The sequence below is a fragment of the Rissa tridactyla genome, chromosome 1 (assembly GCF_028500815.1).
Source record: "Rissa tridactyla isolate bRisTri1 chromosome 1, bRisTri1.patW.cur.20221130, whole genome shotgun sequence".
Lineage (NCBI taxonomy): Eukaryota > Metazoa > Chordata > Aves > Charadriiformes > Laridae > Rissa > Rissa tridactyla.
In genome coordinates this window covers 182,452,723-182,465,824 of record NC_071466.1, presented here as the reverse complement: position 1 = coordinate 182,465,824, position 13,102 = coordinate 182,452,723, and the positions used below count along the sequence as shown (strand labels likewise).

The 13,102-nt window shown below is 43.1% G+C and overlaps 1 protein-coding gene across 2 annotated transcripts in view; it reads left to right on the top strand.

Annotated features, from left to right (window-relative positions):
- The window catches only part of SRGAP1 (SLIT-ROBO Rho GTPase activating protein 1), a 146,987-nt gene extending 134,123 nt beyond the window's left edge, over nt 1-12,864 (top strand). For both annotated transcript variants that reach the window (XM_054182416.1, XM_054182401.1), the window contains exons 17-22: nt 426-650; nt 1,329-1,408; nt 8,954-9,134; nt 9,717-9,851; nt 9,978-10,323; nt 12,124-12,864. In XM_054182416.1, the coding sequence (XP_054038391.1) occupies nt 426-650; nt 1,329-1,408; nt 8,954-9,134; nt 9,717-9,851; nt 9,978-10,323; nt 12,124-12,501 (1,345 nt within the window). In that variant the 3' untranslated portion in view covers nt 12,502-12,864. The remainder of the gene's footprint in view (nt 1-425; nt 651-1,328; nt 1,409-8,953; nt 9,135-9,716; nt 9,852-9,977; nt 10,324-12,123) is intronic.
- Nucleotides 12,865-13,102: the final 238 nt, after the last annotated feature.

Sequence of the window (13,102 nt, the reverse complement as noted above, 5' to 3'; positions counted from 1 at the left end):
ACAACTCACTCTGCCTAAGTTATATAGCCAGTTGATGGGAGAGGTGCATCAGCGTCTGATGAGAAATGATAAGCATGATCCACTTTGGATCCAGTCCACTCGGGCCACCAAGGATAAGCACTGATGAGATAGAAGCAGCAGCAGTTGATGCATTTTACATTAGCCCATTAAGTCAGTGTACACTAAACACAATAGTGTAGGAACACATTCATCTACATACATACATGTGCTATAAACTCACTTTATAACGTGTATAGCCTACTGATGAAATTCCCTTTTTTTATTTGTTGCGTTATGTGGGATTAAGTGTCAAGGGGAACAGAAAATCTACAAGTTGTGATGGAAAATAAAGTTTCTTCTAGTTTTCAGAATAAGGTTAGTCGCAGTGGAAAAGTCAATTTTTCTTGATTTTTCTGTTATAACAGCCTTTCACAGTACAGCGATGAAAACATGATGGATCCATACAACCTGGCTATTTGTTTTGGGCCAACCCTAATGCCTGTTCCAGACATACAAGACCAGGTGTCTTGTCAGGCACACGTGAATGAGATAATCAAAACTATCATCATCCATCATGAGGCTATTTTTCCAGATGCTAAAGAACTTGATGGCCCGGTGTATGAAAAATGCATGGCTGGAGATGACTACTGGTAAGTCAGAATATTACCCTTCTATCTCCTTAACAAAATCATTAGGCTGGTTGTCTGGATAACTCCCGTGATACAGAATGACTTTTGCACAGAATAGAAGTATGAAGATAAACGAGAAGAGCATTCAGGTTCACATGGGAAAGCGTTAGCTGTAAGAAACATGAAGCAAAGGCAATTATGATGAGATTCCCTACAACATTTGTGGAGGAAGCTACCCTTGTGTTCAGCCAGAGACAGCCAGAATTCCAGGTGTACTATGCAGAGCACACAGCCAGAAACTGGCTTTCTGACTGTGAACCATCTTAACAAATTTCAGCTTATCATACCTTCCCCCTGCTCCTTTCCCCTCTTAGCAACACACACACCCTTTTCATAAGGGAAAGGATTCAAAGGTTCTGGGAACTTCTTAGTAACTGAAGGTGTTTGAAGGAGGTGTGTAGACTTCTTCAGTAATTGTGTATTCATAGCATGTCATGAGAATTATGTTGCACATAGCTTTACAACACTGTAAGAATAAATAATCTCAGGGTGGGGGACGGGACTTATTTTGGGTATGCGTGGAGGACATCAGTTACCCCCAGTGGACTGGGGAAGAAAGGGACTGGGGTTTAATGCCCTCTGAAGCATCCTTTTCATGCTGTGGTTTCTCCCTCTGCTCGACTTTTTGTTTCCCTTCAGTGACAGCCCATACAGCGAACATGGTACATTAGAGGAAGTGGACCAGGATGCAAGTACAGAGCCCCATACCAGTGAAGACGGTACGTCTGTTGCATTACCGTGCCTTTCATAGGAATAAGTTTTACAGGTGTTTCATGCGGGAGGCCTTCTTCCTTTCCTAATTGTGTCTTATTTGAAAGAAGAGGATTTCGGTCCCTGTGGTCTGTAGCAAAGACGGCTTTTTTAATCTCTGTCTGTGTGCTTTTTCACTATGATTCATCTGTGTTTAACCAGCTGTTTCCTTGTTCTCTCCTCATTTGTCCAGTCACAGGAAAGGCAAAAGAGAAACTATTTCAGTCAGCACATATTGTTTTCTGATATAATGTTGCATTTTTAGCGACTCTTTATCTTTTGTCTGCAAAAGCTAAACTTATCAAAAGTATGTCTTTAAATATTTCAACTAAGGGATATTTGCCATTCAGTGGGCTGTATTTTGATATGAATTTAAAAGCTGTTACGTCTAAATGATTTATAACTACTGAAAAACGTGCATGTGAAAAACACAGTGTTCTCCACAGTGAAACTTCCGAACAATAGTCGTTAGCTATAAATATTAATCACGTATACTCTGACAGTTCTGAGTACAATAGATATCCATGAAAAATTTGAGGCATCTCTGTTATATCAATTCTTTTTAGCCAGGTTTCGTAAAGGTGTGTTTGACTGGCGTGTATTTCAGCTGCACCACCCTTCAGATGTCCCTCCCAGTAACTTCTGCCCGGTTTCAAGCAAATGTAACAGAGGGAAAGAGGTGTCAAAATTGTTAAATAACTACCATTTTCCCAGCAATTAGTAGCCAGTTAGAGGTGAAGGATTAAGAATAACAGCGCCTGTAGAGAAGAGCTGCAGTGTGAGCTCACTGCATGTCTGGCCAGCAGGCAGCCCAGACAGAGAAGCCAGCGCACGTGCGCTTAGTACAAGCAGAAACAAAAGCTGCCCCTTGTCCATCTCAGACGATGTGTGGAAGGAGGAAGAGGAGGAGACAGAGAGGGGGAAAGGGGAGGAAAAGAGCTACAGCAGAGAAGGAAGTTTTTTTAAAAAGGATGTCAGAAGGGATACTGGTTAGGAGCTGGGACGACTGCCATTGGGAAGGGGAACAGGAAGGTGTATCTATAGGAAACCTGGCTACACTGGTCCCGTTGCACGCAGAACAACGTAAACAATAGTTCCACTCTGCCTGTACCCGTCTGCTTTGTCACATAGACAAGCTGTCAGTGACAGATTGCCTGTCTCTTCCCCTTTGCTGCGGTGAGGAGGGGCAGGCAGAGTCTGTCTGTTCGGAGAGGAGGGACAGTTGGGTGGGCAGGCATCACAGAAACGGGGAAAAACTGAGAACAGGAGAGAAGTCAGTCTTCTCCCTGGGGCGTATACCCGTGCCTGCACTCGCAGTAGGGAATACTGACAGTTTTACAAGACAACCTGTTCCTCTTGACAAGATCTGTAGAGCTAAACCCACCGTCTTTCTGCAGCACGGCTCCGCTAAATGGTGTGAACAAACTCAAAATTGCACTTTATTTTTCCAAGACAGTATAGCTGTATTTTATAAGAGCTCCTTCTTCCAGCGGTATGAAGCGAGAGTGGAAGCTGAAGAAGTCTGTCTGTCTGCCTCTCATTTAGAGCACAAGTGAAGTAGTGAAATGCAGGTGACACACCAGTTCAGTACAGTGGGGCCAACTTTGGGGTCCCATGACCAAACTGAGAGATAAAGGCACAAGAGAGCATGGAAAACAAGTGCAGCTTTTCAGCAGCAATCAAAAGCGGTTACTTCAAAACCACGCTTAGGAAAGATTAAAACATCAGCAGGATCCAGAGGAGCAGGACCATGGTATCGCACAGTGCATTGCTTGTTCCTTGATAATCGTGGGCTCTCCCCCATTGCTGTGTTGTTATAATAACAGTTTTACATTCCTGTTGTGGTGCTACCTGTGTTACGACTGTGTCATTGGTGGAGACAAACCCTGAAGAGAATAGCTGTCAACAGGACAGAGTCCTGTTAAAAGATTTAGCTGCTCAAGACATTGCTTTTTGTTCACCAGGCTGGCCAGCAATTTAATTCTAGTTGCCCCATCGCACCTTTTAAATTAATTCAGTGCCAAAAGGACGTAGACATTCGTGTTTACAGCGAAATAATTGTTAGCACAAAAATATTTGTAATCTAGGGAAGTACTGCTGCAAAGATAAATATTAGGAAGCCTGCATTGCATAGAAAACAGTGTAAGCCTTTGGTTCTCAGCCTGCAAGCTCTAGTCCATTTTTTTCCCATGGATGTAACTTTCTGTTATAATAGCACATTTTTCTAACGTAGGTTGCAGGCTTTAAATTACATGCATTCACCATCTCTTTGCACATACATTTATGTTTGTCTTTCGGACAATTCCTTTTATAAAATGTTCTTAGTATCAATGAGAGAGTAGGTGAGAATTTTTCAGTTTGCATATCGAACTTCATGAGAGTCACATTGACCTGCGGTGGACAAAAAAAAAAGTTTCCACTAAAGAGTATTTTGGGGGAGAATCAATCTAATGTGATTGATTCATCGATTATAAGCTGGATGCGTCACTGCCAGCTGTGTGTGGAGAGAGAGAAAGGGAGGCGCAGCATTGCTGCTGTATCGATCAGACACATGGCACTTACGTATTTCCTTCTGTTAGGAGATAGAGGAAGCAGATTCTATAAACGTAATTTATTTTTTTTTAATGTTGAAAATCTGATTAGTTTTATACTAAAATGTTGTATACATATGCAAGACCGAGCAGCTAACCCCATAGGAATTACAGGGTTATTGAGACATAATCCAGAGGCTATGATCAAAAGCGAAAGGATTTAGTTTTCTGCTTTGGTTATTGTTGTTATAAGAATTACTTGTATAAAGTTAAACTACAAGTGAATCTCTCTGTGCCTACTAGAATAAACCCATCTGTAGGGTCTGGCTCAGTAGCACTAGGAATGTTTAATTACAATTTAGAAAGCAACAAATTAAAAAATAAATTATGTCTGCAGAAGTAAAATCTGGTAGCTTGGGGGAAAAAAGGCTGGAACTTGTAATTGAGCATATAAATACTTCATAACTGCTTGATTTTAGGCATATAAATTGCCTTTTTTTTCCTAAAGTTTCTGGTGCTCATGTATTTCTGTTGATCACTGGAAAGGGAAAAGAGGAGGAGGTACCTTTTACTGTAGTGTTTTCAGTCTTTTTTAAATGTGCAGAAAGTACCCTATTAAGGAAAACACATACGTTTCTTTGTTCTCCTGAATCTGGAAATGAAATCTAATTTGTGAAGTTCAGAACATTTGTACTCAAGATGGAGCACAAAAAAAAATCTATCTGTAATTTTGCTGCAGAAGAACCTTTACCTGAAAGTGCCTCTGCACTAAAGATTCAAAGGATATTGTTTATGTTTTGCTGAAGCAGTTTTTAGCATATTTCCTTTACCTTCAGTTTGCTGGAGATTTTTTGTCCTTGTTGGAGGTGTATGGAAAAGGGTGACTATGTTTGTTTTCAAAGGAAGTAAGAGAGAATTTCCTGAGGAAGTTAAACAGATGGGTTTCTCCTGGGAAAACATACATACAATTAATATCATAGATATCTCATAAATATAGGGTAAAAATTGAGGTGGTGGTTCTGCTGGAAACAAAAATTACAGGGACGTGTAAGGCTGTGAGTTATTGTTTTGTGTCCCCAACACAGAGTAATTTTCCTGCTTTTCAGTAGCACATGCTGTGATCAACATTTTGCCAAATTCTCTTCCGTCAACACCTTGCAACATTTCTTTGCTTCAGCTGTTCCCCAGTCCGAGCACTGTTGTTCTGAGGACAGGACTCAGAAATTGCAAAGCCGCTCTTCTCTGATGGGGTGCAGAAGAGGATGAACACACTGGGAGGTAGCGTCTTCCCAGGGAGTTCAAGGACGTACTGTATTCCCGACAGCCAGGGTACACTGGGACAACTGAGGAAGAGCAGAGCAAGAGCAAACCTACCCCCCACCCGCCAAAAAAAAAGTGCAGGGGATGATCTCCCCGTTTTTCCTTGTCTCCTTGTGCCCTGAGGCGCAGAGGGCAGTGCAGTGCCACTTCAGTGCCATCATTTCTGTAGGGAGGTTGGTGCTACATCTGGCACTCCAGTCGCAAAACTAAAATTAGCACTTATGTTTCCTCTGCCCTTTCTGCTCTCCCAAGCTATTGGATGTGGACGGCTCTACTTGGCAGCAAACCTTGATTTTTAAGCCCACTGCAACATAATGCGTCGTCAAATGGCGGTAGTAATCATCACAAACTTTGGGGGTCATGAGTAAAACAGTGAGGACAGAGCTGGCTGATTAACACAGTCCCTAAAGCTTTTCCCACAGTTCTTCAGTTTGTCCTAATTTTTCACTTCCATACCATTGCCTGAGTCACTAGAGATGATAGCTGCTGAGAGCCTATATGCCCTCAAATACTTCTTGCCGTTGTAGGCGAATGCCCCCAGGTAGGGACAGAGCAGTGCAATTACGTTCCCCTCCGAGCTGTCAATTTTACTGTTAGACATTCAGTACCACACCAAATTTGAGTTACAGATCCCAAATTTAGCTTTCATCACCTTTGCTTTTCTGGAAATGCTTGTCTGTCATTCAGTAACCTTGATGTTAAATGGCTTAGCTTTTCAAAATGCATTTATTTCTAGGAGTAACTGTCATGGTACTTTGGTTTTAACTATTAAGGCTTGACCTGTAACAAGGTGAATTACTATTTAAGTACAGTCTCAGTGCTGTTTGCTATCATAAGGTTCTCTCCATGAAAAAGCAACATCCAAGCAAAGAAAATGCCCCTTTCAAAACAGTAAAACCTGTCTGCACTTATTTCTGGTTCCATTAAGAAACTGTGTGAGATCTATCTACTGGGCACTCCTCCCTGAGGATGTAGGATTTGTTACCCAGACAATCTAACGAACATGTCTCAAAAGCCGCATCCATTATGGGCACATCACGAATTCATGCTGCTGGTTCCAGTGAGGCAACTTCCTTCAGACCTCTGGGACCGTCTGTGAGTCTTGCAGGCGATGGAAGGGTACAAAAAACAGATTCCCACCACGCGCCGCACTTAGGTTAGCGTAATTCCACTGAGGGAGATAGAACTATTTCTAGTTTAGTCCATTAATTTGTAAATAAAAAGACTTGTATACTCAAATGAGGGATACTATATGGTCTGTTGAAATTAGCAGGGAAACGGGAAATCCCATAGCTAATATGTGTAGGGGTTTATCAATCAGTCCAATACCCATGACCATTATCAGTTAACTTCAGAGTATGTCAAAGGAAAATACGTACAGGAAATTTGGCATTTTTTTACTTACTGTAAAGCTTTTTTTGTTTGATTGGTTGTGGGATTTTTTTGCATTTTAAAGTATTACCCATTAGTGAGTATCTGGCTTGCTGAAACCTGGGAGCTTTTGCTTCTGAATTCTTGACCCACTCTTCCATAACCCATAATTTACCTGCAATCTGGGAACAGTGTGCTCATACAAATGTCTGTTCCTTCCCAATCCTACCTAATCCCAGTAATACCTTCTTATAACCAATTCCACAAGCAACATGCATAATACGGGTGAAAAGCAGTGTTCTTTTGTCAGTGTCACCTTGTTGCCATTCAATTTACTATTGACCTCTTAAAACACCATGAAAGATAAACAGGCATGTTTAGTTTCATTTCGTTTCATTTGGCAATAGTGTCTTTCCATGCCTGCAGTTGTTTTGTCACATCTGTACTTTCTATTAGAGATATACCGTAGATAATCTAGAAATGAAAACAAGCTTGTATATTAGACTATATCGCTAATATATACACCAGCATTAAAGTTTTCCCAGTTTTCCAGAATGTTTCTTTCTATGTCATCTTTACATTTTCTTTGCTTAAAAACACAAAACCAAGAAATTTATCACCCCCCCCCTTGTCCACCATGGAATGCCTGCCAGTGAGCCATCCAGTAGCGATGCATTTTCAGGAATTAATGCTGTTATTGTTAGGTTCTTCTTTGCATTTGTAGTATCGAAGTCATTTCTGCCAGCGTACATTACTTTTGCATTTGTAACAGTGAATTCCCCAACCCGCTGTGTGCCATCGCTGGAAAGTTTCTGGGTTTGTAAGTCCTAAACACCCTGAAGTTCATCACTGACGGGAGCCCGTAGCGCGACGGCAGAAGCAGCAAACCACAAGACAGCCTTCTGCAGGCTGGGCAAGTTTTTAAAAAAAAAACAGCTGCAAACTATAACCTCAATAAAGGTGCTATCACTATGTTTTCGTGCTGCAGGATGAAGTTAATTTTAAAGAGACGTTCCTGCACAAAATGTTGTCATAAAGGGACAGTGGCTTTCATTACAAGCCTGGTTCTTTGGGGAATTACAACCTCAGCGATTTTAATTTGCACCAGACAGAAAGTTGCTATGCTAGTCATTAGCCCAGATGTTAATTTCCATCTAAATATTGCTCTAATTATGTAAAGAAATTTGTCACTTCGGGGACTCTAGGTTATTGGAATCTACGAAGTGTGTGATTTTTAAAGCCGTATTTTGCAGGTTTTTCTTTATGTTTTGAGACTGTGGTGACAAATTTTAATCTGCGTGAGCTCAGGTGCTTTTGGTTTTGTGCAGAAGAAACTAGAGGTTGTTAAAATCACAGCTGTTTCCCTGATGTCTGGGCACAGCCCTGAAGATAGCTGCAGGCAGACGTTCAGCAGGGGCTCTTCATTGACATCAGCAGGTTACAGGATGGAGTCATTACTAGCGTAAGGCCGAATTTACAAGAATACGGAGGGAAGATTTAGTCAGGACTGCTGTAAACAATGGTGACTTCAGAAAATATCAGCCTCCCCTGCAGGAACCAGAGGAACTTGGGATGTCGGAGCAGGCAGAGCTGCCGTAGGCAACTTCAGGCCACACAGGGACTGCCCCTGCGGAGGAGTCATCCTTAGGTGCTCTGGAGACATCTGCCTCACTCAAAAAGGGTGTTAAAGAAGCAGATTAAAGCACTAGGCTTCAGTGTTGTGTAAAACACTAGGTTTTCACTCGGTCTGCACACTCGTCATGTGAAAAACAAATCTCATAGCCCAATTAGGCAAAGCATCCCTACTCATACACAGGGAAATCCTGTTTTCCTTCCTTTGCCACCGCAGATGTTAAAGGCACTCCCATTTGCTTTTCCTTTATCACACTGCTTCCTCAGACCTCTGATTAGTCATCTGGGTTTGTTCATCTTCTTTTCGGAGATCTTCATTGCCTGGCTTCCCTCCCCCTCCCCAGCCAAGGAGGAGCCCGTGCAGCAGGAGGCAGGGGCCCCTCTCCCGGCAGCAGCTATTGTAACGTTTGAGTATGCTGTTATGTTTTCGGCAGTCTGCGGAGCAACCCAGATGTTTCACACTCGGGGCACAGATTGGTTACATTTCTTTGCAAGGGACATATCATAACTACTGCCTGCGTTCTGCCTTAGCTCAGTTGATCTCTGTCAGCTCTGCTCAGTGAGCACTGAGAAAATGCAATAAATGGGTTTTATGAAACCGATGAGAGCAGATAAGCCGGTGAGGAATCTGATATCTGTTCTTCTTCCCTCCCTACCCAGAGTGCGAGCCCATAGAAGCTATAGCCAAGTTTGACTACGTTGGAAGATCTGCGCGAGAACTCTCTTTCAAGAAAGGAGCTTCCCTTCTGCTCTATCACCGAGCATCTGAAGACTGGTGGGAAGGAAGGCACAACGGAATTGACGGCCTTGTCCCTCACCAGTACATAGTGGTGCAGGATATGTAAGCAATGCCTGGGGTGCCAAGGTTCTTGGTGGGGTGTAAAAACATGCTGAAGCAATTAACAAAGTGATTTCCAAATGGGAGAGGGGTTTGAAGACTCAGTTGGATTACGCATTTGCTTTCTATGCAGGATGCCCCTGTCTTTATTGCCCTGAATTGACAACTCTTAATCAAAAGCTACTACTAGGCTAAGCCACTTTGTTCATGGATATGTTCCCAGTACCTTAAGAGAGGGATGCTGCTGCCTCTGTTTTAATTTGACTGTCTCTTTGTAGCAATTGCTGACATTTAACTTCAGAGTAGCAAGGGCTGGAGAAATGCAGCCCTGAACTCTTGTTCTACAGTATTAAGCTTGTGCTTTGCCAAGGATGACAAAGTTCTGCTTTACAGAAAGATTACACTCAAAATGTAAAGAGCTCAGTAAACAGAAGGATTATAAGCAATTTTTGGAGACATGGAGGGGCTGCAGTGCATTATAACATGCCTGCTTTTCTTAAGGGGATTAAAATCTGGGAGTGCCAAGGTGCTCTCTGTCACACATAACTCACTGACTTCTCATCTCACTGTGTGTGTTCTGTTCAGGGATGATACTTTCTCAGATACACTGAGCCAAAAAGCAGACAGTGAGGCCAGCAGCGGACCCATAACTGAGGACAAGTCGTCATCAAAGGATATGAACTCTCCCACTGACCGTCACTCTGACATGTATTTAGGAAGGTATGCTTGAGCATGACATCTTTTCAGTAGTATGGCTCATAGATTGGTTAACACAGCAATTACTTCTCCACGTGCTTATGGTGGGTCACTACAACTTGCTCTATAACCACTTCTTCATTGATGCAGGCAAAGGAAGAGATCAGAACCTCCACCTCCTCTAAGACGCCCCGGCAGGAGCAGCGATGGTCACTGCCCAGTACACCCACCTCACCCTCTCTCCAACTCCTCCTTGGAGCTGGGTTCCCCCAACCTGGCAACACACTGCAGTCCCAGAACCCTCCTTCAGAATCGCAACCTCAATGCTGACAGCCCTGAAAGGAGGCGTAGACCTGGACACGGCAGTCTCACTAACATCAGTAGGCACGATTCTCTGAAGAAGATCGATAGCCCTCCAATTAGAAGATCTACATCATCTGGCCAGTACACAGGTTTCAATGACCATAAACCACTGGACCCAGAGTCAATAGCTCAGGTTTGTGTCTTTTTTATTTTCTTTCACTGCCTGATTTTCAGAGGAGCAAGTCTCAGTGAATAGCGTGGCGCAGAGCACGTACACTGGTGCAGGAGAATATCCTACTTAGCTTTTTAAACAGAATGGGTGTGAAAGACGATACGTTAAAGGATCCTGGATAGAAGAAGCACAAGGGGGAACAGACATTGCAGGAGCAATAAAAAGAAATTATTTCCTGTTATACCATAATGAAATTGCCTCCGCCAGCTAGAACACTAGGACAGTGTATGATTACAACAGCTATGTAAATCTGTGTCCTCTGATGAAGGCTGGCCTATTCTAACTTGCATGTAATTAGTGTTCCGTTATTTCTCAGTATTATGCTTTGCAGAATAGCGCTCTGACTGGCTAGTGGCAACCGTTGCCATTCAAAGCACAGATGTACATTCCATGTGCATTTTACATAGTTTTTGTATAGTTCATACCGTACGTTGATTTGATGCTTGTAGTTGTGCCTAAGAGCGTGATGTACAAGGCGTTTGCACCTGCATAAATCATGGGCCATCTTATCCCTGCGTGAGCACTCACCAGTCTCATTCCCGGCAGGGAAGAGGGGAGAAGGAGGGAACAGGGAGCGCCTCGATCATCAGATTGGTCTGTTGTACAGAGCTGGTAACAGCCCTTGAGCAAATAGATACCGCTCTCTCCAGAACTCGCGTTTTGTCTAGGAAGTATAACATGATTGCTAGGGGCGCCCCGAGGGTACAATGTGACTGCACAAGTGTTTTACAACAACGCTGGCACTCATGTTTTAAAATTTAATGTACTCTTGATGCTTGCCTTCAAACTCTGCTTCCAACAAGGGATAGAAGGGACTGTCGTGTGTGGGTCAGAAGCCTGAACCGTGTATTAGAGAGTTAGAAGGTGTAAATGTTGTTACTGTTTTATTTTACTGTAAGTTATTTATTTACTCTCCTGGAACCACACACAGTGCTGTTTGGTTTAAGCTATTTTTTTTGAAGCGTAGGCTAGTGATCAGTCGGCAGTGAGAGAACCCGGTCTTTGATTAAACTGCATGAAAGTTACTGTGAGCAAGCAGGGAACACCAGATATTTAACCTCCCTTGTATTTCAGTACCGCTGAAGAATAGTAAACTAGTGTCTTGGTGCATTCTTGTAGCATTTGTGCCAGAAATCCTGGCAAAAAAGATTTCTCAGGTAAGCTCACTGAACGATGTCTTGCGGTTTTTTCTGCTTAAAATTTAACTCAGAGAAACAGGAGGAGACAAGAGCTGATAGACCCGCAAGCATTATTTCCTTACAAAACCTGGTTTATAATCCCTGTGAGGGGATAGAGATCCTGAACGCTCGGGGCAGTAGTTGAGGGGAGCAGTCAGCGAAGAGGTAGCAAACGGACTAAAATCTTTACAGCTGTCGGTACCCAGAAATCTGGGACAGAAATCTTCACAGTTAAAAGTGCTGCTAAGCAAATATCCATTGTCCTGAGAATCACTTGATAAAATGGCTTGCAGGATTTAGTTTAATTGATTTTATTTTTTTTTCATTTTTTAGCTGAATTTTTACTCTCTCGTGAACAAGATAAATATTTGTAACGTCCAGCCAAAGCTGCCATCTTGTCAATCGTAGTATCTTTAAATAAATATGGTGGCAGTTGGCTTCAACGCTATAATATTGGTTAAAGAGAGGATGGTTGGCAAATTAACTCATGCATTTTTTCACCCCCTCCCCCTGCTCCTCCTCCGGTGCTTTGCGTTCGGTAGCAATTGGAATGACGTGCCGCTCTCTCTGTGCTCTGACCCAGGACATCGAGGAGACGATGAACACGGCGCTGAATGAGCTCCGCGAGCTGGAGCGGCAGAGCTCGGCCAAGCACGCCCCCGATGTCGTGTTGGACACCTTGGAACAAATGAAAAACTCCCCCACCCCTGCCACCTCCACGGAGTCGCTCAGCCCGCTCCACAGCGTCGTTTTAAGGAGCTCGGAGCCTCAGATCCGCCGTAGCACTAGTTCTTCCAGTGACACCATGAGTACTTTCAAGCCCATGGTGGCCCCTAGAATGGGAGTGCAGCTGAAACCTCCTGCTCTTAGGCCAAAACCTATTGTTCTTCCAAAAACAAATCCTAGCATAGGGCCTTCCCCTCCTTCCCAGGGTCCAGCCGACAAATCTTGCACAATGTAGACAGCTCAGCCACCCACGGTGCCCGGCTGGGCTATGCTAGGGAAAGGGATGAATTAACGATAGAAGTCAGGGCTCCACAACATCGTTTGTTCATGTTTGTAACTGGAGAGGAGGCTTTGTTTTTCAGTGTTTTTGAATGTATTGTCTGAAACTAGCTACATTAACATGGGCATTTGTATTTTGTATGGTTTCAATTAAAAGAAAAACTGGACAGTTGTGCATCGTTTTAAAAAACAAACATAGACTTACTTGAAAACTTGATGCTGCACCATTTGTAATAAAAACAACACGGATCACAAACAGCTTGCCACGTCGTACCATACTTCACAGTCTTACTGTAGCTATATAATAACAGATCCTGCACAAAACTAAGGGGCGGGGGGGTGGGGGGTCAGGGGAGGTGGGACCTCTCATTTCTGGGTCACCAAACCAAATCTCAAGCAGGTTAGTAAGAGCTGAAATCTAGCATGTGAGGATTAAGTGTCTGTGTGGAATGTCCAAGTCATCTCAGGCCACGTTTCTTATTTAAGACACGCCAAAAAAGAAAAAAAACCACCAAACCCTCACAACTCTCACAACTGGCACCGAGTTTTAGCTTTCT